The sequence below is a fragment of the Leptosomus discolor genome, chromosome 6 (genome assembly GCF_034619465.1).
Source record: "Leptosomus discolor isolate bLepDis1 chromosome 6, bLepDis1.hap2, whole genome shotgun sequence".
NCBI classification, from domain to species: Eukaryota; Metazoa; Chordata; class Aves; order Leptosomiformes; family Leptosomidae; genus Leptosomus; species Leptosomus discolor.
In genome coordinates this window covers 35,967,673-35,994,687 of record NC_141396.1, presented here as the reverse complement: position 1 = coordinate 35,994,687, position 27,015 = coordinate 35,967,673, and the positions used below count along the sequence as shown (strand labels likewise).

Below are 27,015 nucleotides of genomic sequence, written 5' to 3'. Positions count from 1 at the left end.
AGGACAATAATAGACCAAAGGTCTTCGTAATAGTGACACTGGAAACATTAAGGTATATTATATCCTGTGTAACTCTGTGAAATTAATGATTTTTTTTGGTTATGGCAGACACAAATTTATGCATCTGTGTTCTGTGATTGTTTCTTGTATTGAATGAGGCTATGTGAAATTCTGTACCTTGCTTGCTGGTAAACATTAAGGTAGTTTTCTCTACAAGGGTTACTCTGAGTTACTTGCCTTTATTGTAATGCCAGGAAACAGCAGTTGTCAACATTTCAACTGTTGGAAAGCCTAGGGGGAAAAAATGAGTCATCCATTTAATTATAAAGTATAAACCCAAAAATTTTTCTGAAAACAAGGTTATTATTTTTTCTTGCCTGTGTGCAAATGTGCTGTGAGGGTTGCACACCATTTAGCACTGAAGTGGTGCTATCCTGTCTGAAAGGGTTGGAGAAAGAGTGCAACTGAAAGAGAAACTTAAATCATGACAAGTTCTGAAATGGGACTTCTTTTTCTGAAAAAACAATATTTGAAAATAGATCTTTAAATGCATCTGATGTGTTTATTTGTATGAGGTAGGTGGAGCTTGTGCATCACATAAGGTGCCTTAGGCTCTGATCTGCTTTCTTCAGTGAATTTCATTCTCGCTTAAATGGTGAAATGGACCATGTACTTGCTCTGGGAAGGTATTCAAAGTGCTGGAATTCAGATATTACCAGAAGCTGAATCTTGAAAAAGTTGGTTGATGCTTTTGGGTTTTTCAGGCTTTGTTTTCGTTTGGTTTTATGTTGAGGTTGGGTAGGTTGGTTGGTTGGTTTAGGGTTTTTTTTGTTTCTGAGGGTGGGAGGACGTCCCGCTACACTTCTGCATGGGTACCAGGGAAAATTACTTGTATGATAAAACTACTTCTGTGATAAAGGATTTTTTTTTTCCCTTGTGAGAAGTCTTCTCAGCATTGACAATAAGGATGCTAAAAGTTTCAGGTTAATCCTGCCTGTCATGCAACATGAAAAGACACACAGCTTTATACTATTTCCTGGTTTTGTTACGTATTACTTCTATCTATGTCTTAATTTGGATTTTCATGATAGTACTAACCAATTTGTACCATTAATAATAAATTAGCAAATACTGCTTTCATGGATACTGTGTTGTCCTAGTTTACTAACCATGTATTCTGGTATACATGGTTGGATGGTTTTATGCATTTGTTTTGCAGTACTGGTTTGCTTCAGTTAAATATCTAGGGAGGAAAGCTGTGTTTCTGGAAAGTCAGTGACACCTTTTGATGCAAACCTTTACCGAAGTCAGTGATAGTATCTGGGATTTTCACAAAGTGACGTTAGAATCTTGTCCTATGCTTTGGTAAGTTTTAGTACACCTTTGGTTATGCTGGTATCATGGAACTGCTGTTCAATATTTTGCAGGGAAATACAAAGTTGCTGCACTGATTTCAGGGTTAAGGATCTAAGGTAGTCTTTGTTCTTAGTCCTGTGAACAAAAGGACAACCCATCATTGTGAAACTGTTGTCTCAAGAAGAGATTACTTTTTAAAGAGAAATTGGACATGCTGAATTCTGCAGTAATTTTTACAGGATAAACATTTTCACTGTTTTTGAATTTGTCTTATGCAATTTGTAACAGTATTGTGTCCTGCAGAAAATAAAGTAAGTACTGTTAATGGTGATTGTCTGAAAATTAATGTCAAAGTTTGTATGGCTGATGTGAGCTACTTTATATCTGGTAGTATGGTGAATTGAATTGTATTATTGAGCAATGTATGCTTGTATCTCCCTGCCTTGTTTGTTCCGCTGTGGAGGAGAAAGTGTTCTTTTGTTGCTGAAGAGTTAATTTATACTTCTAGGTAAAGTGTGTTGACATTCTGCATATCCAACTTTATTCAGCTGTAGCTAACCAACAATGTGTTACTGTTGACTCCTATTATTCTCATCCTAGATTTCATTGTAAGTGCTCAAGCACCACACATGTCTATAATTCTGTACCGGTAGTTAGTGATAGCTGGGAATGAACTAGAATATAGATTAACTGGTTTTTAGTGCAAAAAATACGTATTTCAGAAACCTGTACTGCTACATACTTTTTATATTGTTGAAGCAGGTGGTTAATGTAATGTTAGATGTAAAATGAATTGCCATAACTTTCTGTGGAGATGAAAGTTCTGTGGTGTTGATCTTGAGATGGATTAAATTCTGAGGGTATGTTTTGTTGCATTAATCTTTCATTTTCTTTGATTATATGTGGGTTTGTTGGTGGGTTCCCCTGCATGTCATGATTTTTTGGTGTTTGTTGGACAGTATTTATTACATTTCTCAGTGGTGGTTCTTTGTAGCTTTCCAGAGGTGAATTCTGTTTTTTGTGTATTGTCAAATTAATTAATTTATGCTTAGCATGATTGACCTTTTATTTATAAAAATGTGAATCTGTAGCACATATAACTAATCCAGGTGTTGCATCAGAACAGCGTGCTTAAAGCATAACTGTTTTTGTAAAAGGATAAATATATAATTTTGTACTTTCTTAAGAACCGTTACATGAACTGTATTTTTTGTCTCTCATTCAAAAACAATCATTTAATGTTTTATTTGTCAGGTGTCCTACTTCTTCAAGGAACTGAAACCATTTACATTGAAATGAGAGAATTTATGGCATTGTAACTAAGTGATTACACTGCTGGAAAGAAGTCTGTTACTTCTCCTGCTCCACTAATATTTATTAAGTGCTAAGTGAGAGCTGTGTGGTTTCATTTTGTTAGCATACTGAGTCTTCTTAACTCACGCTGATTTCAGTAATAGAGGGTGTATGCCTCTTGCAGGAAATACACTGCATCTCCTGGGGTCTATTTCCATCTCTTTTAACCACTCAGAGGCAAAGAGGTGAAGATTTTGGTGCTCACAACAGGAAGAGTCTTAAGATTTTGAGGCTAGGGGAAGCAACGGTCACCCGAGTATACTTGGGTGTTTGTGTGACAAAACTGTATATTATTTAGTCTAACAGAAAAATCCTTAAAACAAGGGTAATCGGTGTCATTTCATAGAATATTTGAATGATGAATAATAAGAAACGAGAATGTTTGGTCCTGCTTTGGCAGGGAGGTTGGACTAGATGATCTTTCGAGGTCCCTTGCAAGCCCTAATTGTATGTAATGCAGTTCTGTGATGTATTCATGCATACGTTTGGATGTTACCTTTCTTTTATAGAGGAAAAGAGCCTGAAATCTTGAATATTCTAATGATGGTTTATTATATATGTAGTATTTGTCTCTTTATTATTTAGGTGCAGCAAACAGAGGGTTTTATTCAGGGAGGAAAGAGAAAAAGAAACGTTCATGCAGAAGGAAAGAGCCACTTGGAAATTTTACTGGGGATAGATGTTTATGAAATCCTGCTAGTGTCAGACAGGTCAATATTGACAGTCAAGCACAGCTCTCTAATCTGTTCAAAAGCGCTTCTGCAGGTGTGGTGCCTGGTTCCTTCGAAGACTGCTGTCCTGGTTTGGCTGGGATAGAATCACAGCCCAGCCATGCTGGACAGGCCGTTAGCAGTTTGGAGTCAGGCAGGGCAGCTGACCTGAGTTAGCTACAGGGGTAGCCCATCCCGTAATGTCATGGTCATTATAAAGGGGGAAGGTTTGCTGAGGAAGGAGGAGTTTCTGTGGGGTTCCTCTTGTTCCTTCTCTAGCTTCTCCCTGCTTCTGAGGACTGGATATTCATTTGAGTGAGTATAACTCTGTGTATCTCTCTTGGTATTGGTGTTATCTCATTGAAATCTTCTCACTTCCACCTGAGGGTCTGCTCTGCATTTTCCCCATTCCTCTTCCTGGCTGGTGGGGGTTGTTGGGTCATAGAGCGACTGTTGACAGTTAAGCTGTGGGTACAGCGTAAATGTAGACAACTGCATATTCTGGCGGTGAGTTTTGATCACTCCTCCTCTTGGATATTTTAAGGAATTAGCTAATTCTGTGCATGAGTGATGCCCTCTCTTGCTGCATGGTTAGCTGCTATCTTTTTTGCCATATTTGTTGTAAGGCCGAGATAAGGAAAATCAGAAGGTTGGTTATTGGTTACACGATTATAAAATTGAGTAGTCACTTTCTCCTTTTGAAAACCATGCTTTCTTCTGGTTTAATATAACATATAACATCTCTGTCTACTGCTAAAGTAAATTTTTGTCTTTATACTGATGTTTTTTCTGTCTGTGTGAAGAAGGAGGTGAGGACAAGGCAGTAAAATGGTTGGGTTATAGCCAGTTCTTTACTTGTCCTAGTCATCTTTTCAGGTAGTTTTCTTTATATTTCTGTGCTTGTGTGGTACTGCTAGAAAGCCCTCTGTTGTTAAGATTTCAGCAAATGGTGCCAAGGGTTTTGTAAAGTAGTTCACGTTTAGGTCTTTCACCTGCTGATATATTTGGGCCCATGGAAGGACCTTTCTTCAAATATCAAAGGCCTCTTTGTGGATATTGCAGTAGATTAAGTCTGGTGCTGGTGTGGATGGTACGTTTTTTGAGAAACTGTTGGTGAGACACAAGTCATGCCATACATACATACATCAGTGTAGCCTTTTCCTTAAAAAAGTATAGAGTCATTATCTATTGTTGAACTTCTTAGATTTTTCTATGGCATTTTTCTGTATGAACAGTCATTTTCCTCAAAAAGCTTTTTAAGGCTTCATGAATAGAGCTAGTGGTAGAAGCTAAGAACATGTAACAAACTTTTAGAAGATAGCTCAGTATACCACAAAATTAGAAGCAAAGAATATGTAAGTACCTTTTTTCATTTATAGTTGGAGGAGAGCAGACTAACAGTTAAAATCAGTTTGCACAGAATATCGAATTTATATCAAAAGTCATGTTGACGGCTGAAATTCAAATGTTATTCCCTAGTCTGGTATTCAGTTGCACTCCTACAAATGAGATAGCTTCTGAACTCTGATTACTCAGAATTGCTCTATTGTATTTGTGGCCATTTTTGTCATTGTGGGTGTGTCCCCCCCAATTGTTTGGTTTGTATTTGGTGCCCATCTCATTGGAAGTTATAAGGATAAAGCTTGATGGGTCAGAAGATCTTTGAGGCTTTGCCTTTTGTGAAACTTTTGGCAAAGCAAGGTCCTCCTCTTGGTTTTAGGCCTTATTAACCACCTACATTACAGTCACGTCAGTGACTTGGTAAATTCATATACACGTTAAAGTGACAGTGTATCTGGTTAGTGTTTTCACCTGGGTCAGATAAAGACAGTTTAATGAAGCAAAAGCAAAACAAAAGATCTTATTCTCTACTTCCCATCAGCAGGCGATGTCCAGCCACTTCCTGGGAAGTAGGGCTCCGGTACGTGCAGCGGTTGCTCTGGATGACAAATGCGAAACGAATGTCCCTGCTTCTTCCTGTTTTCCCCAGCCTATATTGCTTAGCAGACGTCATGTAGTATGGAATATCCCTTTGGTCAGTTTGGGTCAGCTGTCCTGGCTATATCCCCTCCCAAGTTTTTACCCACCCCCAGCCTACTGGGGAAATGTTGGGGAAACAGCCTTGATGCTGTGTGAGCCCTACTCAGCAGTAGTCAAAACACTGGTGTGTTATCTAGCTACCACTGCACAGCACGGTGAGGGCTGCATCTCAGGCAGACCCGTTACAATATCCACCCCTTATTCCATACCATTTGTCATGGTCAGGTACCACATACTTTAATGCACATCCTTCTTACCAATACTTACAACTGATGCTACATACTTAAACCATCTTTATCCCCAACATAGAGATTTAACATTCTCATTAACTACTATCCCTTGTCCTTTAGCAGACAGATAGTCTTTTTTCCCAGGTCTACAACTTGTGTCCTATCTGTCAAGATGAGTGTTCAGGACAGGAGAAGCTGTATGTTCGACTGTTGGGCACCAGTGCCGGCTTGGTTCTGGTCATTGCTGCACTCTTCTGGTTCCTTGCAAAACTCACTCTTTGCCAGTCCAGGTCACTCCTGCTACATTACTTTCCTACAACGTACAAATTGCTTCTTGGCAAAGGTTCAGTCTCCTTGGGGCACACATTGGGTCTCCCCATCCTTCTGCATTACCCACCAAGTACACCCAAGACCTTGAGCAAAGACAATCCCATGAATGGGTTTGCCTTTTCCCATGGGAGGAACAACCCACACTGCCTTTCCCAGCCACTTTCTTGTATGCACTACAGGGACTTTATCTCATTCCACAGTATGCAGAGGTTTTGTTTGGGCAGAACCAGGATGGTTAGCAGATCCTCTGGTATTAACTAGCCAAGTGGCTTCTGATAAATTTATGTCCCAGTGCTTCCATGCCCCATGGCCCAATGCTTTCAACATCATCTTTAACAGTCCGTTATATCGTTCAATCTTTCCAGAAGCTTGTGGGTGATAGGGGATGTGATACACCCACTCAATGCCATGTTTCTTTGCCCAGGTGTTTATTAGGGTTTTTCGGAAATGTGTCCTATTATCTGATTCAGTTCTTTCTGGGGTGCCATGTCGCCACAAAATTTGCCTTTCGAGGCCTAAGATGGTGTTTTGGGCAGTGGCGTGGTTTACAGGGTATGTTTCTAGCCAGCCAGTAGTTGCTTCCACCATGGTGGAAGCAAGTCGCGCTTGCCTTGATGTGTTCATGGCAGTGGTCCAATATAGTCAATTTGCCAGGCCTCACCATATTGAAAACCCAGCCATCCTCCTCTATTCCAGGGAGATTTTACTCGTGTGGCTCGCTTGATTGCAGCACATGTTTCACATTCATGAGTAACCTGCGTAATGGCCTCCATGGTCAGGTCCACCCCTCGATCATGAGCCCATCTGTATGTTGCATCTCTTCCTAGAGGTCTGGATGCTTCATGGGCCCATCGAGCTACAAATAGCTCACCCTTATGCTCCCAGTCCAGGTCCACCTGAGCTACTTCAATTTTGGCAGCCTTGTCTACATGTTCATTGTTTTGTTCTTCTGTGGCATGGCTTTTGGGCATGTGAGCATCTACATGACATACCTTTAGAGTTGTGTTTTCTACGCGAGCAGCAATGTCCTTCCATAGTGCAGCAGCCCAGATGGGTTTACCCCTGCGCTGCCAATTAGTTGTCTTCCACTGCTGTAACCAACCCCATAGGGCATTAGCCACCATCCAGGAATGGTATAGAGATAGAGTAGTGGCCACTTTTCTCTCTCCACAATCTCCAGGGCTAGTTGGATAGCTTTTACTTCTGCAAATTGACTTGACTCGCCTTCTGCTTCAGCAGCCTCAATGACTTGTCGTGTGGGATTCCACACAGCAGCTTTCCACTTCCGACAGTTTCGTACCACACGACAGGATCCATCCATAAACAAAGCATAACGCCTTTCATCTTCTGATAACTCATTATATGGTGGTGCCTCTTGGGCATGAGCCATCTCCTCAGGCAGTGCTCCAAAATCTCTGCCTTCTGGCCAGTCCGTGATTTCTTCCAGGATTCCTGGATGATTGGGTTTTCCTAGTCGATCTTGTTGGGTGATCCAGGCTACCCACTTACTCCATGTAGTGCTGGTCGCATGATGCGTAGAAGGCATATCTCCTTTGAACATCCAGTGTAACATAGTGTGGTGGGTTGACCCTGGCCAAAATGCCGGGTGCCCACCAAAGCCATTCTATCACTCCCCCTCCTTAACTGGGCAGGAGAGAGGAGAGGAAAAAAAATAACAACAGGCTTGTGGGGTTGAGATAAGGACAGGGAGATCACTCAGCATTTACCGTTACAGGCAAAACAGACTCCATTAAAGGAAAAATGTAATTTATTGCCAATTAACTCAGAGAGGAGTAATGAGAAATAAAACCAAATCTTAAAACACCTTCCCCCCACCCCTCCCTCCTTTCCCGGGCTTAACTTTGATCCCGATTTTCCTCCCTCCTCCCCCCAGCAGCACAGGAGGAAAACAGGGAATGGGGGTTGGGGTCAATTCATCACTCTGTTGTTTTCTGCCGCGTCTTCCTCCTCAGGGGGAGGACTCCTCACACGTTTCCCCTGCTCCAATGTGGGGTCCCCCTCACGGGAGAAAGTCCTCCATGACTTCTTCAGCGTGAGTCTTCCCATGGGTTCAGTCCTTCATGAACTGCTCCAGCGTGGGTCTCCTTCATGGTGTGCAATCCTTCAGGAGCTGACTGCTCCAGTGTGAGCCCCCCTCACGGGGTCTCTGGCAGCAAACCAGCGTGGGCTTCTCTCTCCACGGGCCACAGGTCCTGCCAGGAGCCTGCTCCGGTGCAGGCTTCCCACGGGGTCACAGCTTCCTTCAGGTATCCACCTGCTCCAGCGTGGGGGCCCTCCACAGGGTGTAGGCAGTCATCTGCTCCACCGCCCATGGGCTGCAGGAGGACAGCCTGCCTCACCATGGTTTTCACCACAGGCCGCAGGGAAATCGCTGCTCTGGCGCCTGGAGCATCTCCTCCCCCTCCTTCTTCACTGACCTTGGTGTCTGCAGGATGTTTCTCTCACATATTCTCACTCCTGTCACTCACTGCAATTACTGCTGCACAACATCTTTTTCACTCTCTTAAATATGTTATGACAGAGGCGAAAAATGCTTTTACTGATTGGCTCGGCCTTGGCCAGCGGCGAGTCCGTCTTAAAGCCGGCTGGCATCGGCTATATCTGACATAGGAGAAACTTCTAGCAGCTTTGTACAGAAGCCACCCCTGTTACCCCCCCGCTACCAAAACCTTGCCACACAGACCTGTTACACATAGGCAATCGTGCTGCCAAGAGGAGAGATGCTTCTGTACCAACAACTTCTGAAGCGGCTTGAACCCACTCATATGCTGCTAGTATCTCCTTTTCAGTTGGGGTGTAGTGGGCTTCTGATCCTCGATATCCTCGGCTCCAAAACCCTAATGGTCGACCTTGAATTTCTCGTGATGTTTTCTGCCAGAGGCTCCAGGTGAGACCATGCTCCCCAGCTGCAGTATAGAGTACATTTTGCACAGTTCGTCCTGTCCGGACAGGCCCAAGAGCTACCACACGAGCTATTTCCTGTTTGATATGTTCAAAGGCTTGTTGCTGCTCAGAGCCCCACTCCAAACAGTTCTTCTTTTGTGTTACTTGATAGAGGACTCACAGGCTGACTATAACCTGGAATATGCATCCTCCAGAACCCACAAGGCCTAGGAAAGCTTGTGTTTCCTTTTTGTTAGCTGGTGGAGACATAGTTGCTATCTTGTTGACCATGTCCATAGGCACATGATGGCGTCTGTCCTGCCATTTTATTCCTAAGGGACCTGCACAGGAGATTCAGTTCTTAACTTTGTTTTTCTTTATGGCGAAGCCAGCTTTCAGAAGAATTTGAATTACTTTTTTTTCCCTTCTCAAACACTTCTTCTGCCTTATCGCCCCACACGATGACATCATCAATGTATTTTAAATGTTCAGGGGCATCACCCTTTTCCAGTGCAGTTTGCATTAGTCCATGACAAATGGTAGGGCTGTGCTCCCACCCCTGGGGCAATCGATTCCAGGTATCTTGGATACCCCTCCATGTGAAAGCAAACTGTGGCCTGCACTCTGCTGCCAAAGGAATTGAGAAAAACGCATTGGCAGTATCAATCGTAGCATACCACTTGACTGCCTTCGACTCCAGTTCATATTGGAGCTCTAGCATATCTGGTACAGCAGCACTCAATGGTGGCGTCACTTCGTTCAGGCCATGATAGTCTACTGTTAACCTCCACCGTCCATCAGACTTTTGCACTGGCCATATGGGGCTATTGAAAGGTGAATGAGTCTTGCTGATGACTCCTTGTCTCTCCAGTTGATGAATCAACTCATGGATGGGAGCCAAGGAGTCTTGGTTGGTGCGATATTGCCGTTACTGCACTGTCCTGGTAGCAATTGGCACCTTTTGTTCTTCAACTTTCAGCAATCCCACAATGAATAGATCCTCCGAGAGAGAGCAGGCAGGGCAGATAGCTGTTTGATCTTCTCGATGTTCACAGTGGCTACACCAAAAGCCCATCAATACCCCTTTGGGTCCTTGAAATACCCTCTCTTGAGGTAGTCTATGCCAAGGATACAAGGAGCCTCTGGGCCAGTCATGATGGGGTGCTTTTCCCATTCGTCCCCTGTTAGGTTCACCTCAGCCTCCAATACAGATAATTCTTGGCATCCCTCTGTCACTCCTGAGATCCAGATGGGTTCTGTGCCCCTATACTCTGATGGCACCAGCATACACTGTGCACCAGTATCTACTGAAGCTTTATACTTCTGTGGGTCTGATGTGCCAGGCCATCGGATCCACACAGTCCAGTATACCCGGTCATCCCTTTCCTTCTGGCCGAAGGCAGGGACGCTCTATTCCTGTTCCTCATCAGAATATTCGCTGCCTGACTTTTGCAGTGCTAGAGCAGAAGTTCCCTCACCAGGATCAAGGGAGGTGATCTCAGTTCTTTTATGTCTGGGAGATTGTTGATTGCCGCCTTCTGTCTTTGCAGAAACTACGCTGACAGCCTTCTTGGGTGAGCCCTTAACAGGTGTCTTCCCTCTCAGTTCACGTACATGGGCTTCCAGCTTGGAGGTGGGTTCACCATCCCACTTCCTCATGTCCTCCTCCTGGTCACACAGGAAAAACCAGAGTGCACCACGTGGCATAAGTCTAGGGCTTCCTTTCCCTCTGACCGGCGCAGGAGAGGACTTTCTTCTTGGGGTGCCCCTGACAGCTAAGGTGCTGTCCAGTAAGAATGAGGTACACAGATTTTCTTCAAAGTTTCGGAGCCAAGCAGATACTCTTTCCACAGTCAGTGTATCCATAACTGGTTAATACATTGAAGCCAGGCTGCTAGATTATGACACAGGGACACTGTGAACCACCTTCCTCCACATGGCCCGTGTGCACAGGACATACTCTGGATCTTTGGGGACTTCGTCTTTGTCCAGATCGCTGTAGATGATTTCCAGCACTGCTAGTTCTCTCAGGTACTGGATGCCTTCATCTGCAGTAGTCCACTTTCCTGGTGAGGTTGCAAGATCTTCCTTGAATGGATATCTTGCCTTTACACTTGAGAGCAACCGTCTCCAGAGACTGCAAATTGCTGTCTCTTTTCCAATTCCTCTCTCAATTTCCCAATCTCTAGCAAGGGATCCCAGCTGTTGGGTTTCCCAGCTGCTGACTGTCAGCCCCGTTATCCCAGCATTGGAGCATCCAGGCAGCAATACGCTCACCTGGCTGGCGGCTGTAATCTTTCCACATGTCTCGAAGTTCTGATGAGGGTAAGGACCGAGTAGTTTCTGCTTCCTGTTTGATTTCTCTTACTTCTTCCTCCAGTTTCCTTGTTGAAGGACCGGCTTCTTGATCAGATTCCTCCCTTGTTAATCGAGGATATGGACACTTCCTCCCTTGTTAATCGAGGATATGGATCTGTTGCTTTTCTTACCCACTGTTTCATCTTCACTACTGGGGCAATTACTGTAGTCGTTGTTTGGGTTCCTATCTCAGCCATGGCGTCCTCAGATGTAGTTTGGGTCCCTGCCTCAGCCACAGTCCTCTGAGAGTATTGAACTGTGGCTTGATAGGCACAGGCCAGGCCCCAGTACAGAGCTAGATGCTGCTGGTTTTCATTAGGGTGGGTAAGGCACCCTTCTATCAGGTGCTGCACTAGTTTGCCAGGATCGCTTGCCTGTTCAGGTGTGCAGTCCCAGGTTATGGGAGGTGATAACTGTCCTAAGAATCTGCCCAAATCCTTCCACAAACCCTGCCACTCGGGGACCGGCCGCCTCGGGCACTTTTCAGTGTTGCCTGACCCAAAAGCTGTCTTCTCTTATAACAGGATGATGCCAGATTCCACAGAACCCATACCATGCCAGAAGTATTAATGAGTAGTATTAAACAACTCATGTAAGGGTGAATGAGAACCTCGGGAGCCTGTGGAATAAAATCATCCACATCAATTTCAGGTAGGGAGAGGGAGGTGGGTTCTCTCATCTTCTCCACAATACAGCTCATGAAGCGCAACAAGGCCATCAATACCAGACAGGAGCACATAGCTATTGTTTGTGCTAGCATGCTCCTTCATCCTCCCCGCACAATAAAGCCATCAATGTGAGACCAAAGAACATAGCAACTGTTTGTGCTAGCATGTTCCCAAGCGGAGTGAAATAAAGAGATAAGCACTGCAACTAACAGACTCCATGACCTGCACGGGAGTTTGCCACTTAATAGCTACTACAGCTACAGCACACTTAATGCAAAACTGCATTGTCCATCAGCAGGCGTTGTCCAGCCACTTTCTGGGAAGTAGGGCTCCGGTACGCATAGTGGTTGCTCTGGATGACAAATGTGAAACGAATGTGCCCCCCTTCTTCCTGTTTTCCCCAGCTTATATTGCTGAGCAGACAACATGTGGTATGGAATAACCCTTTGGTCAGTTTGGGTCAGCTGTCCTGGCTATATCCCCTCCCAAGTTTTCACCTGTCCTAGGTTACAGTGTAAGATGTGCCCAAAAAGTATTCTATTACCATCTTCATGAGCTGTTGAGACCAGGTGGGGCGGTGCTCCCTGCCTCCCCCCTCTGGACTATCTTCTGTTAATGGGCACAACAATGCCTTATCGCCTGACCCATCGATAACTTGCTCCTGGACTATCTCCTGTTAACGGCCTATCAGGGAATTGCCTCATGACTCCCCATCCCATTGTGAGATGGTCCGCCTGGGGGGAAGGAGCCAAGCAGTCCATGCTAAATATAAACTGAGATCTCGAACACTCTAGCAGTCTTCTTCCACTGGATTCCCAGAGGAGTTTTTCCCCCCCACTGCAGTTCCAGAGGACAAGAGCTACCTACCTACCACTGGACCTTCGGAGGAAGACCAGACCCTTTTACAAGATTGCTGCTTCCACAGAACTACATCCATGGCTTCAGGAGGACTGCAGCCAGCATCTTATCGGACTGCTACTGCCACCCTAACAGGGTGTCAGGTTGTATTCCTGACTCTGTCAGTGTAAACCAGTGGGCTGTTTTTTTTTCTTTTCTTTCTGCCTTGTGTTATATATATATATATATATATATATATTAGTAAAGAACTGTTATTCCTATTCCCCGTATCTTTGCCAGAAGGCCCCTTAATTTCAAAATTATAATAATTTGGAGGGAAGGGGGTTGCATTTTCCATTTCAAGGGAGGCTTCTGCCTTTCTGAGCAGACACCTGTCTTTCAAACCAAGACATTACCCATCCCCAGCCTACTGGGGAAATGTTGGGGAAACAGCCTTGATGCTGTGTGAGCCCTACTCAGCAGTAGTCAAAACACTGGTGTGTTATCTAGCTACCACTGCACAGCACGGTGAGGGCTGCATCTCAGGCAGACCCATTACAGGCAGGCATTGCTAATAGGGAGTAACTCACTTGGCTTAGCTGTCCAGATGCAAACCACCTGGTCTGTCAGGCAACAGACAATGGGCTGGGTGTCTTGCGAACCTGACCTGGCAAACTAATCCAACAAGCAGGACTGTTCATATTACATATTATGTATGGATCTAATCTTTTCAATATTCAACTATGTCATTGTTTTTCCGTGGTTTTGTTTAAGAGTATATTCCAAGTACTGTAATATCAACAAAGCATTTGTCATCCAGGGCTATATGTGCTGCCAGTGTGGTTGTAAGCCTTTCTGTAGGGTTATCAGTGGGAGGGACTGGGTTGCCAGAGCGTTCTTCATGCTATGCTAAAAAATTCTACAAAGAACAGACTTTGGGCTTACCCTGCAGTGTGGTGAAGGACCTTGTTAACTTTAGGGTAGGCAGAGCTTTCAAAGGTGGTTTTTTAGTGGAGAGAATTTCTTTTCAGGAAGTATTCACTGTGAAGAATAGAGAGTCTTCACCAAGAAGAGGAAACACAAGTTTTCTTGGAATTAACAACTTGGTTATCCTTAGTGATTTACAGTATAAGTGAGTTCGAAGTCTGGATAAAACAATGAGAAGAAACTGAGCTCTTATTGGAGGAGTGAGGGGCATCACATCTAAAGAACATGTTTCATTGAGTTCAACTTACATAAGAGGAATTTAGTTAGTTGGCAGACTATCTGTTCCCAAGCAAATACTCATTTTGGGGAGTTAAGCAGTGAATTTGAAAAAAAATCCTTGGGCTGCATTGAATCCTTAGTTCAAAGTTTGGACAATAGAGCAATAAAGCTGTTGTCAATTGAGACTGAAACAGGTGATGAGGCAGTGCAGTGTTTTATTTACTTTTTTACTGCTTTAGAATTTAACTTTTGCATTTGGCTTTGCATATGTGTTCTCACCTTGGATTCATTCTTAAGCCACTATCATGTGTCCTTGACTGACAGTTAGAATGTCTCTCTCAAGGACTCTGAGCAACAAGATCTGCTTTCCTCTTTCTTTTCAGCAGAATCAACATGGTAAGATCTCTTGATCCTCTCACAGTGAAGAGGATCACTTTGCACGTGAACTTCCGCTTCTCCTGAGGCTCCTGATAGATTGGGAGCACTTTTCTTTTGTCTACAGGAAGGATGTTACAGTATCTTCATTGCCTCCAGCAATACATGGCTTTAGGGCATTGGCTGTTGCAGGTGATCACACCTTTCTGAGGAACTTTTTTGTCATGCCTTTCAGGAGATCCACTGGAATTAATTAGCAGATCTCTAATACATTTTGCCTATATATATTTTCTGTTTTGCCTTGTAATCTCTAGTGGAAAGCATTTGGAAATCTGAGGTTGAAAGAAGCTGAGGACTCCATAAAGCATCTATCTTCCACCTGGGGAGAGAACATTAGGATACACAGTGCGAGTGCACTTGTGTGAGCATAGTCAAGGTAAAAAGCCTACCTCTTGGAGAATTTTTGACAACAGTGCGAACTTGTTCATGTATAATATGTCTCAAACAGCCTCTAAATAATTCTTTCTTTTTTGTTCGGTTGTTAGATAGAGTAGGAACTGAAAAAGTTCATGCACACATTTTCAGATAAAAGCTTTTCCAGTTGTGCTCTCTTCTAGATATACATGCATGCTCCTTGGAATGTGTAAGTCAGTGGGAGGAATTGGATTAGTTGATTTTTTTTAAAAAAAATGTTTTTATTTTACTGATACATCTAGTATACACAGATACTAGTCTTCAACAGTTTCTAGCCTGAGAGGTTGGTGGCCAACCAAATTCTAAAAGAGAGGAACCCCCTCCGCCCAATAAAGACAGACAACCCTCAGTCAGTAGTAAAAATAAACGCAAGTTAAAGTGCCTGTAAGAAGCTCGTTTAATAACTTCAGGAGTATAAACGAGGTGTGCATTGGCATATGATTTGTGTGCAGGTAATGGTCATCAAATAATAGTCTTTGGTGCCTTCATAGTCTAAAAATCCATCAGGCTAATGGAGTATTTTATCTACTGTCAGTGCTGCACTTATCTACTCAGTTTAAAATCTTCCTTTTCCCACTGCACCTTAATTAGTGTGTTAATTGATGTTGCTAAAACTCATCATGGATGGTTTTTTCACTGTTCTTCATGTTTTCGAGGAAGAGCTGTGTAACTGTTTTTGTAGTATCTTGCAAATATTTGGAGAGAATTATTATGAATAGACGTGTTGTGTCGAGTAGTACAAATTGAACAAATGTGCTTTTTCATGTGGTAAAAAAAAAGTTGGAAAATTTCTGATTTTTTTTTTTTTTAAGTTCTGTTGGAGCTGAGTTCAATCAACTAACCTCCAAGAAAGTTTTGTCTTTGTCCTGACAAACTTTGCTCTTCAGAAAAAGAATGATTTTCTGACTGAAAAGAATCATTGGCTCTTCATTTTGCAATTTTATTTATTTTTGAAGTTACAGTGTATTTGGGCTTGAAGTCCCTTTAAGGGAAGCTAGTGACTCTCTTGGAGAAAAGTAGTGTGATGTATTTGCGGAGCTTATATTGCTTAGGGGAGAGATTGTAGTGTAATAAAGGATTTTTGCTGTTTGGAAAATCTTCCAAGATGTGCCTGATACTTTCCTGAAGCCAGGGTGGATGATAGGTCTTCTCTGAGCCAGGGCTTGATTTTCTTATGGGTAATAGGCATGTAGTATTGCTGAAACAGCTTGTCATTCTTACGAGCAACTTTACAGCTTGGAAAGAGACTTCAGGTTCTCAAGTACCCTACCCTATGCTTGGAAAAATTAGAGAGACACCCCCCCTCCCCCCAGCCATTTGACTCTTCTCTGCTTGATATATTTGGATTACTGTGTTTTGGATTTGTGTTAAGGAGATCTCTTCAGAAGCTGGTGAGGAAAATACTAGTGGTGAGTGTACTGATGGCTAAGGCTGTGTTAATGACTTATTGGAATCTGGATTGTCTTTTGGGTGGAACATCTATTAGTCTAATCACCTATTGAGATCGACAGAGAACCCTTTTATTGTGTGTAAGATACATGTAGAAAAGTGGTGCCACTTAAATGCGAGGAGAAGAAAATTCTACCCATTTTCTAATGGAGAAAAAAGATTTGCTAGTGTCGCTCAAAATGAAAGGCAAAGGACTAAATTCACTGTTGATGTAGCATGTATGTAGTATGAATTCAAAATACCCAGCAGAAATGTAACATGATAAATGTTTTTATTCTAAGGTAGCCAAATACTACTTTCTTTAATTTTATTGATTTTTAAGACATCTAATGTAAATAATACAGACTTCCATTTGGTTTTTTGTTTGTTTGTTTTAAAGTGGCTTAATGTAAATTCCTAATTCTTACACCCTTAGTTTGCTGCTTGTGTTTTGTGAATACTGTTGTGAATTGGGCCATCACCAGGGAATGCTTAGAGCTGAATAATCAGGAGGGGAAGTGTAAGGCCAGAAACATTTTTTTTTTCCTCAATAAATATGTAAAAAAACCTCATGGCTGTTGACTTCAAATGAAAGAGAATACTTGTGGATTAAGTCATCCTTCCCAACCTGAGTAGGTTTTGTCAGAGAAGAGCCACACTTTTTTTTTTTTTTTTTTATCCTTCTAAGCTTCAACATGATCTGGTAACATACATGTAATTTGTCTCCAGATGCTGATCTGCTGTATAGAGCCATTGGCACAGATTGCTTTAGAGTTTCTTCTCATATTTTGAGCAGGGAGTTGGACTATGTGACCTCTGGAAACCTCTTCAAGCCTAAATTATTGTTCTGTGATTCTATGACACAATTTATGTCAAGGACTGGATTTGTACCGAGATGTTGCAGCCAGTGCAACTGGGAAACAGGATAAAGAAAATTGTTTTAAGCTGTCTCTGTATCTGCCTTGCACATCTAGACGGGGTCAAAACATTTATTGCTTACAGCAGGGAACTCAGAACTGTTCTTATTGATGAATGGGAGCTATGTATCGCATATGTTTGCAGTGAATCACGAGAAAGTAAAACTATATTTTTTTTCTGGTGACTGTGAAATGAAATCAGAAGACCTGGGGAACTTTATGACAAAGAGAAAAACCTTCTGAGAGAGTTTATTTTCTCCTGGTGGAATGGCTTGTATGGGGTTTTTTTGTTCTTGTTTTGGTTTTTTTAACCTTTGAAATGTTACTGCTTTAGGCATTGAGGAGCTCTTCTAAGAAATAGATCAGTAATATTTGCACTGAGCCTTGTAGATTGCTGCTTTTTATATATGATGGTACATCAATGCAGTGTGAATGAATGTGATGTTACATTTGGGATACACAAGCAGCTTAGTGACTGGGGCAAAGAAACTAAAATATTCAAATGAATGCAAATTAGTTGTTGTAACCAATATTGAAACCCCCTGACCTTTAATCCAAAGAAAAATCACTGAATTTTTGGAGGGAATAGTGTTTGTTGTAGTTGAATTATGATGATACCACACCAACTGTAGGTAATTTAGAACTGAAGAGTCAAGAAGGGCAGTGTAGGATCAAAACCATCTTTTCTCAAGATAAAAAAGTTAAAAAACCCAAGTCAATTTACTTGAAATAAGAGAACACAGCTTGAGTGCATCCATGAAAATTGTATTTCTTCATTCTTAACTCTTTTTTTTTTTTAAAAAAAAAAAAAAAAATTTATGTGGACAAGACAACGCATCACACAAATGGGGAACCAGTGAGTTTTATTTGAATAGCAGGGGCAGGTTTATAAAGTATTTATATGTAGGCACAGGTGTACATGGAAGGTCATGTATTCTAGCCCTCATCCTCTTCAGAAAGTGTCTTACTTTGTCTGTTCTGAATTTTGGATAGGAGAAGGAATTAATTTGGTAATGCATTAATTCCTTGTAATGATTCACATCGATTAAGTAAGAGTAATAAAAGCTTTGGTAGTAGAACATCATTGAACTGTTGTTCTTTCTTAGAAATAGTGTCCTAAAATGTTGATAAATAAAGATTTGCTTTTATCTTGCAGCTGCTGGGCTGTAGAACTCTATGCATGAGTTTTGAATAATTACAACTTAACTATGCATATCTGTGTTTATATCGATGTTGGTGTTTGCAGCACTACAGAGGTTTATTTCTCAGGCAGTTCTTGATCTATGTTAACATTGGAGTGATATATATATAATACAGCTTCCTCAGTGAAGCGTGTAGTAGTTTATGTAAGGACATTATATTACTTAAGGAGGATGAAAAGATCTACTGGTCCCAGTATCCTAACCCCTCTTGTGCTTTTGTCAAGCCTGTCTGATACAGCTGTTAAATGTTGAGTTGCAGTGAGCTGAAGCGAGTGATCTTTTTCCTTCATCTCTTGAAACATGCTGAACTGCGGAATGTACCGGAAGAGCTTTTTTTTCTTTAAAGGAAACTGTATCTCCATGGTGTACAGTAAAATGAAACAGAAGATAGACTTGTTCTTTCACAGATTTCACGTTTCCTTATACATTTTCAGTGTAGGTTGCACTGATATGAAAATTTCAGTAGAAAATCGTACCACTAATTAAAATAATGATCTGTGGATAGCTTAGGGTGTAAGTCATTCTGTGTTCCGTTACAACAAATCAATGCAAATGTTAGTTAATCTTTAAGGTCTTTAAGTTTAAAAAAAAAAAAAAAAAAGCTGGACATGGTTTGAAGGGCTCTGAAAAATTAACAGGTGTGATCACAAGAAATCTAGCTGAAGCCTTGGGACCTTCCCTTGACGTTTCCTGATGTTATCTGAACACTGCTATGCAGCTGCTATATGCTGAACCTAAACTGGGGAGAGGTTGTGGCACCCCTTTCCACAGCACTTCTCCCCACCCCGTCCTGTGTTTTGTTGTTCAGATATGTTCTTTGACACATTTTTTGTCAAGTTTGAGAGTCTGGGGATGAATACTTGCTTACAAAAATGTTTGTTGTTTATTTAAGGTTGCTAATCTTGCTTGTTCATTGTCAAGAAATGAAGATGGAATGAAAATTGTCCAAATGGCAGCTAATCACATAGAGACTTTGTGCCCACAGGTATGACTTTTTCAATTAATTCCCATTACAGTGCACTGAGCATACACTTGTTATTTTTGCCACACAACGTAGGTGTTTAGTCATGCTCCTTCAGTCTAAATTCACATTCCATTCACACACAGATCAAATGATAAATCAAGGGCAAATAGTTAATTTGTTTGTTTTTTCTTAGTGGTTAACATAGGAGTTGTTCATAGTCTGTATTGACTGGGAGTTTCAAAAAGCTGTGAAAATTGTAATTGAAGAAACATGCTGCTTTGAAATTAAATGTGATTAAACAGTGTAATGTGATAGGCAAATTGGGAGTACTTTTACCCTTAGAAAGCATTACATATTGTGAACTTTAACTTGAAATATTATTACTGCTTGCTGTGTTTTTTGTGTATGTGAATGTTAAAGTATGAATTCTTCTGATTATTACCCATTCAAAAGCTTGAGCTTTTGTCTTAAGCAAATGAATGAAAAACAGCTCAGCTACGGATACATTTTTGGTACTTAATATCTTATAAAAAGTGTATTCACTCTGTATTTGTCATGTTCAGAATTACAGAGGTGTAAAAACTTCTGCAGTTACATCTGTTTACAGCAAAGATTTTATTGATTTATGCTAATCTGATCTGAGTGTTTCAGCCTTGAGGCTGTATAAGATGATTAGTTCTTTGAAGAACACTATAGTTTATACAGTGGCCTAAATATTCTTACCCTTTTTTCTGTTTGAATGCTAAATGTAGTTGAAATAGAAGGCGAAGAGCAAATTTTAATAATGTGTTCTATTACAAGCTTGAGAAGTGCATTTTATGCCTGTGGAGTAAATGCAAGACTTGGGGAAAAAGAAACTTCTATCAGGGAAATGTGATACTCTGAAAATGCAGATCAGCATTTTCTCTTGACTCATGCAATTTCAATGTGTATTTTTAACTTCTACATTTCTGTGTTTCACATCCCACTTTATTTAATTTAATGTGTTACTGGTTTTGTAAGAAGATTGCAGGCTTGTAAGAAGAATTCATGAACAGCGTCTTTGTCTCTCCAGGGGGTAAAAGTGCACTTTTATAATACATTATTGTTCATCCAGATGTAGTTTTTAATTGAAAACCTACACTTCCACATTGCATCTGATACCAGAAACTCTGAAGATCTAGTTTTGACTAAAATACTGATTTTCTCCACAGCCATTTAAGTTGTTAGGGTTTTAATTTCCTATAGTAAAATGGAAGTTTGTTTGGTTCTCCCCCTACTTCTTTTTATTTAACCTCGAGGTAAAGCAGGGGTGAATTAGTTGATGATTATAGATCTGTCTAAACAGAGAATGTGGTATGCACATGATAAGATGATGCTACTATTAATGGTGTGTTCATTGTGCAGGATTTGCTGCTTTCTTAGATAAGGACATTCCCTGCAAAGCAAAGCAGCTGGCGTTTTACCTAAGTAAGAAATAGCAGAATAAGGCTCCTGTGTCTTTCAGTAAATCAGATTATGCCATATCATTTAAAAATCCTCCATAGGGAAAATAATTATCTCTTAGATCCCTGCAGGGCATATGAATTAGATTTTTTGACTTGGGGAAATTTGCATTTCCCAGTGTTCTTAAATCTTTAGATTAAAAATGGGATTTTGTGCTCTGAAAACTATTTTTATTGAAGGGAACCATGTGGTTTGGATTCAAATCTGAAATGGTTGAATTAAAACAGAAAAGAAAAAATGCCCCACACCCTCCAAACATACTAACCAAAAAACCCAGCAATGAAAACAGCACCTACAGAAAACACCTTGCGGTCTTGGGAGTTGTGCAAAAACTTCAGCAAAACTTCACATGTAACACTGGGGGAAGGGCAGATACAGAATTGGCAAACCCTGGAGGAAAGCCTTTTGATTCTTAGAATTCATAGACACACTTATGTTATATTACTTATGCTGTACTGTAGTTAAAATGTAGAGGGTTGATTCTGAACTCTGACCATATTTTTATTTTCTCAAGTGAGATTTTTAGCAAATATTCCAACTGTTCAATAAATAAGCTAGGCATGTATGTTAGAGCCAGTACGGAACACACAATGCCTGTTGTTCCTGAAAATTCATGAATACTTAATGAGAAATTAATTTTAAGAATATTTCATGTTAAATCAATAATAATGAACAGAATAAAGAAATGAAGAGCTGCTACCATATATTTTGATGAAGAAATAATTATTTCTGTTTATGTTAATAGTTTTTGGTTAGGAGAATTTTTTTGAGTGTTGTCAGGCAGGCATAATCTACAATGTTACTTGTCCTGTGTGGGAGTCCATGTTACTTTCCTGGTGTGCAAGCAAACTTATGACCTCATCAAATACTTGAGAAAGAAAGAAAAGGAAAAAAACACACAAAAGCAAACAAATTTCTGTTTTTGAATAGCAAGGATATAAATCTGTAGAGCTGTTCTGCTAATACAGATCTTGAGTTTACTACCCTTACGCTTCAGATCCAGTGGCATGTTTGAAGAAGTCTCTGGTTCCTCTAATAGCCTTCTGGAATAGGCAAAGATAACTGATAGAGGGTAAACCTGTCAATATAGAGACGGAAAAATATCCTAAATGTAGGAAACCAGAGATTAGCAGACAAAGATCCGGCTGGTTCTTACATTTTTATGGGCTGATCAGCTTTCGGGTGGTTCGACAAAGATGTCTGGCACACCTGGCCAACAAGAGGAGGAACAAGGGAGAAAAGACCCAGAAAAACCTGTGTGTCTGTGTATAAGGAGCATCTAGCCTGTTGTTTGATTTGGCTTCTGTGTTAGCACTGGGTCCTCTTCCCATACCAGCCTTAAGCAGGCCTCTGGTTTTGCTGGATTGGGGAGCTCTGCTGAGGGGTAAGCTTGAGTAGTAAGGATGCCTTCTGCAGTAGGCTCTGATGGAGGGCAGAGGTCCAAAGGAAGCCATTGATCAGATCTTGGGTGGAGCTGAAGGCCTTAGATATGTGACTTAACCTGGGATAAGCAAGAGTGAGCAGTAGCAGAGGTAGGTGACAGTGCGCTTGTTCTCTGAAACTCATGTTTGTCAGAAACACATACTGGAGGTGCTGTGTTGCACATAAAGAGAGATAAGGACATTTTCTTCTCTGAGGGAATGGAAGCCAGGGAGTGCCAAGGGCATTGATGCAAACAGATCGTGAGCTCTGATATTTTTGAGGGGAAGAGTGACCTTGAGCCTGAAGCTGGAACAAATGTTTCAAGGTAGAGATCAGTAGTGGCTAATCTCAAGGCAGCAGCTAGTAAGAACTTCAGCCTGTCAAAGGGCTCTGGCTAGAGCCTTTTTATTAGCATAAAGCTCCCTGGAGAGTTTTAAGAAGCAGGAGGTTTGGGCTTGTTTCAGAAGGACTATACCTGAAAAAGTGAATTTTAGACTAATTTCCTTTGAAGGTGAGATCTTGCTAGAGCTTGTTACTGCTTACGGAAATGGTGCAGGGTGATTAGTTCTGCAGTGAGCCATGTTTGTTCTGGTACACCACGCAAGGAAGCAAAATGAAGGAAAAACACATGAATGTTCATGGTTTAGCTTAATCTTTATTTGGTGATAAATACATTTTTAAAAATTATTCAATCCCATGCAGTATTTTTGTTGGGTATTTTAAAACAGACAAGGTATGAACTGGTGTAACTAGAACCTCAGATCCTAGTATTTTTAGTGACTTCTGTTTTTCTCTTAAATATTAAGAGAGCACGATGGAAACCATCTAGTTATAAAGCTATTAGGTGAGAAGGAAATATATGTAACAGGAAATCCATTAGAGGTGGAGTTGCTCTTTGTGTTTAAAAAAATAAAAATGGAGATGAGGTAATAGCCTTAAAAAAAAAGAAGAGAGTGCGTCTTGAGCTATTTTAAATGTATATGAAGCTGTCACCTAATTTCTCTTCTTAACTTGCACCTAACCAGAAATATATTGGAACGTAAAGCAGATGTTGCAGCATATTTCAGAACTAGTTCCTTAGCCATGAAAGGAAGTTTTCAAAGACATAAAAGTCCTTCTTTATAGGTAGCTGTTGTTGATGCAAAATGTATTATGTGGAAGACATTTATTTGATGGATATGAAAGGCATGCTGAGCCAGTTAAATTCGGGGTTACTTCTGATGCAAAGCGTACATGCTTAGATAGTGATACTGGCTCTGAGAATGCCATCTGCCTGAGTCTTATCTTTGTATTCAAGCTATTGGAGGTATTGGCTAAAAAGTACTGCCCATTACACGTCATTTACTGAGTACATATGATGAAGAGTGAGTGCCTTGTGGTAGGCCAAAAACTTTGCTACAAGCAAGACAGAGTTACAACCTGTAGTATATCTGTATACTAGAGTTTATTTAAGAACCAGGGAGAGCAGTTTTTACCCTGCTTGATGATACCATGTGCTCACTTGTGTTTTCCCCACAGTGTTATTTTCACTAGGTCTTGACTTTCCTACCCAGCAGGGAGAGTGCTGCTAGTCCAGGAAGGCTGGGCAGAAAGTTACAATGGTTTTGTACTGTACATCTACTTGCAGTCACCTGTCTCAGGCCTTACTGTCCAAGGTCGCTGGGTGTCTCCCAGTATTTGTCTCCACATATTTTTCCTGACCTCCAGGATCCTTCCTCACTTCCAGGACTGTTTCTCCAGCCACGATCTTCATCTGCCTCATTTTGGGCCCCATAACACTTGATTTTTCCCAATCTGAGTGTCTGTGCAGAAGCATGAAGTGTGATCCACCTTCTAATTAGTGTCTCTGGTTTGTGTCTCTTGGTTAATTGGACAACTCTGGGTATGTCAGCTTTGTTTAGTTGAGATGTTAATTTAAGTTTAAAACCAGCCCGTAGCAGTCAGCAGCTAGCTAGTACGAGGCTTGAGCTTGAGAGACCAGGCATTCCTCTTCCTCTGCCCCAGTTATCTGCTGCCTATAGATGTTCACAGTTTAAACTATTTTTTGCCTACCACAGCCCTACATTGTTCTGAAGGAACCATTTGGAAGTAGTGGAGGCGAGTAGACCTGTAATGGCAGAGCATCAGCTACGCAGTCACTGTAAGACATCATGGCTGTCAGACATCCAAGTGGATTGGTGTGGTTGACTCCTGTGGTGGGATATGATGTCAAGGGTACCTTACAGCTTGCTTTGAAAAAGAACAATTTGCAGTACAGAGTAGGCTGTCCAATGAAACTACACATCGTGCTGTGTCTATTATATGAGGAGGCTGAGGGCCAAGACTCATATCTTAATATGATAGAATTTGTCTAGTGAAATACTTGTTATTGATTAGATGCGGACTGGCTTCCTCTTAGTGCTTGGCGCTCTATGTAAGGGCATGTTTCTGCTGAGCATGGAACACTCACTTCTGTATTCTCTTATGTGCTGGTGTAACATCAGTAGAGGCTAGTATTTTGCCTCGATGACTGGTTATTGAGGAAAAGTATGAATGGGAAGATGTTATTTTTGAAACAAATGACATGCTTCTAACATGTCTTGACTTTCAGTTTCGCCACTGGTGTATGTGGAGTGTCTTAGCTTGGAAAAAAATATTTGAGATTCGGTACAATTTTGATTTATTTGTTTTGTAGTTGTAGTTGATATGTTAGTTCTCTTGATGTTTGTAGTACCTCTAATCTTAAAATTGTTCTACAGTGGAGTACCCAATTGTAGAGGGGTTTGGTACCTGCAGTAGCATAGCATTTCTGCCCTGCACTGCTTGTTCAGAACTTTTTACTGACAAAGATTAAAATGTTTATTGTCAGTAAGCTTTGTGTCACAGGCTGTGCTCTTACCTATTCATACTGGTTTGCAGAATTTGTAATATTCAGCAAATGGGTATCTAAGTATGTTTTGGTTTCTCCCTTATCCTGTTTAACTAGAAATGTCTTCTGTTGTTCATTTAGTGCTCATACTTACCTTCTTCTCCCACCCTTGTTTGCTTTGTACATCTACACCTATAGTTCCTTTTGTGCCCTAACAAAATAGCATGCAAGAAATTAAGTTGGCTTACTTGGAAACAGAGGCATGAGTTTTGTTAGTCCTGTTCCTACAACACTTCTACTTCGACTGTGAGGGAAAAGCTGTAACAAACACCAAAAAGCTAATCAGGATCTAATTAAATTCATAATTCTCTAAGTATATGAAAAAGAGTGAGAAATGCAGTGCAGTTGAGGTTAGACTCTAGCAACTTGCAGTGATGACTCATGACAGCAGACTTAGTTTTGAGATCTTGCAAAAACCTTCTGAGAATACTTCACACGGGATTTCTGACAACTTTTAGAATGGGAGAATTATATTGTTACAAAATATTAATATTAAAAGATCTGATTTAAAAACCTCCTATGTGTCTTTGTTAGATTTCATGCTTATGAAACTGAACTGCCTCTTAGCCCTTCGCCGTTTCACTCCCATCTTCAATTAGTGGGGATACATGGACTGACTTCAGTGGGTCCCATAATTTACTCTTCATTCAAATTCTGTTAGAAGAGTCCATCTTCTATTTAAGCTTCTAAATTCACTGATCAAAATGTAAGAAACTGCTTAATGTAAGAAACTACTTAACTTCTGTTCTTAATGCTATTTACAGGGGAACACAAATCATGCGATTTCACTGATGAACTCCTGCACAACTTCATGGGAGATTTGGGAGAGAGACCCCTCTCCATCCATAGGTTAGAAAGGACACAAGGCATTTTGGTGTGTTCACGCTCTTGAAGGTTGTCTCAGAAATTCCCGGCACTTCTGTTTTAATTTCCGAGCATAAAAAAAATATATGTATAGACTCATCTTCCCTCGCTCTAAAAACTCTCAGGAACAGCAGATGAATGTTCTGGCCATACTTCTTTTTGCTTCTTTCCTGAAAACGGCCTTGTTAGTATTCTACTCTAATTCAGGCTGATTATTATTTTGGTTTGCAGTGTGTTAGGACCTGTTTTGGGTGTCTGGCTTCGCTAGGTTTGTTTTGCTAAGATGTAATTTTTCTTTCAATATAGAATTCAATGCAGAAATTACATAAACCACAGAATTACTGCTTTTAAAATGGGGGCTTTCATTTTCCCCACAGAAAGAACTCTTTGACTAAGAAAGTTTACTGAACGTGAAAGCTTCTGGTAAGCATCCTATCTCAGTGCGCTTTCACAATCCAAATCAAAACGTCTATTTCTAGGCAGGTGTACCTAATCGTTTAAGTAATTATTTGGATTATGTTATTTAACACTGTACAGGAGAATCACACTGCAAAATCTACTGTTAGTAAATTCCTAATAAAATGGTTGACTCCTAAAATGGAGTTTAGACGTAGCCAACAGTCAAAAGTCCTGCTGATAACTGTCTGTGAAAACAGCTACCACTATTCTACCACCCTGCTGGTCATAGACTGGAACAGACGTAGTGTGTTATGTGTTAACCTATGTCACCTGAGCACTGATCTTTAACATACTTAGTGTATGGTATCTTGGGTTCATTGTTGCAGTTGGGTTTTATTTTTATATTTGCTGTTCTCTCCCCTCCTACAGTACTTCTAAAAAAATGATGCTAACAAAAAGAGCATAACATTTGGCACGTTTGTGGAAGATACAGCTCTAATTCTCAGTGCCATCTTTTCTTGCTGGTTGTAACTTAATAGGCTGTTAGTTATTTTTAATACGGCTTGGTATGTGAAACACAGCTAA

The 27,015-nt window shown here is 41.0% G+C and overlaps 1 protein-coding gene across 4 annotated transcripts in view; it reads left to right on the top strand.

The window, feature by feature from the left end:
- CTNNA3 (catenin alpha 3) overlaps positions 1-27,015 on the top strand; it is a 536,681-nt gene that overhangs the window by 334,538 nt on the left and 175,128 nt on the right. For all 4 annotated transcript variants that reach the window (XM_086467518.1, XM_086467519.1, XM_086467521.1 and 1 more), the window contains one exon: positions 19,281-19,373. In XM_086467518.1, the coding sequence (XP_086323644.1) occupies positions 19,281-19,373 (93 nt within the window). The remainder of the gene's footprint in view (positions 1-19,280; positions 19,374-27,015) is intronic.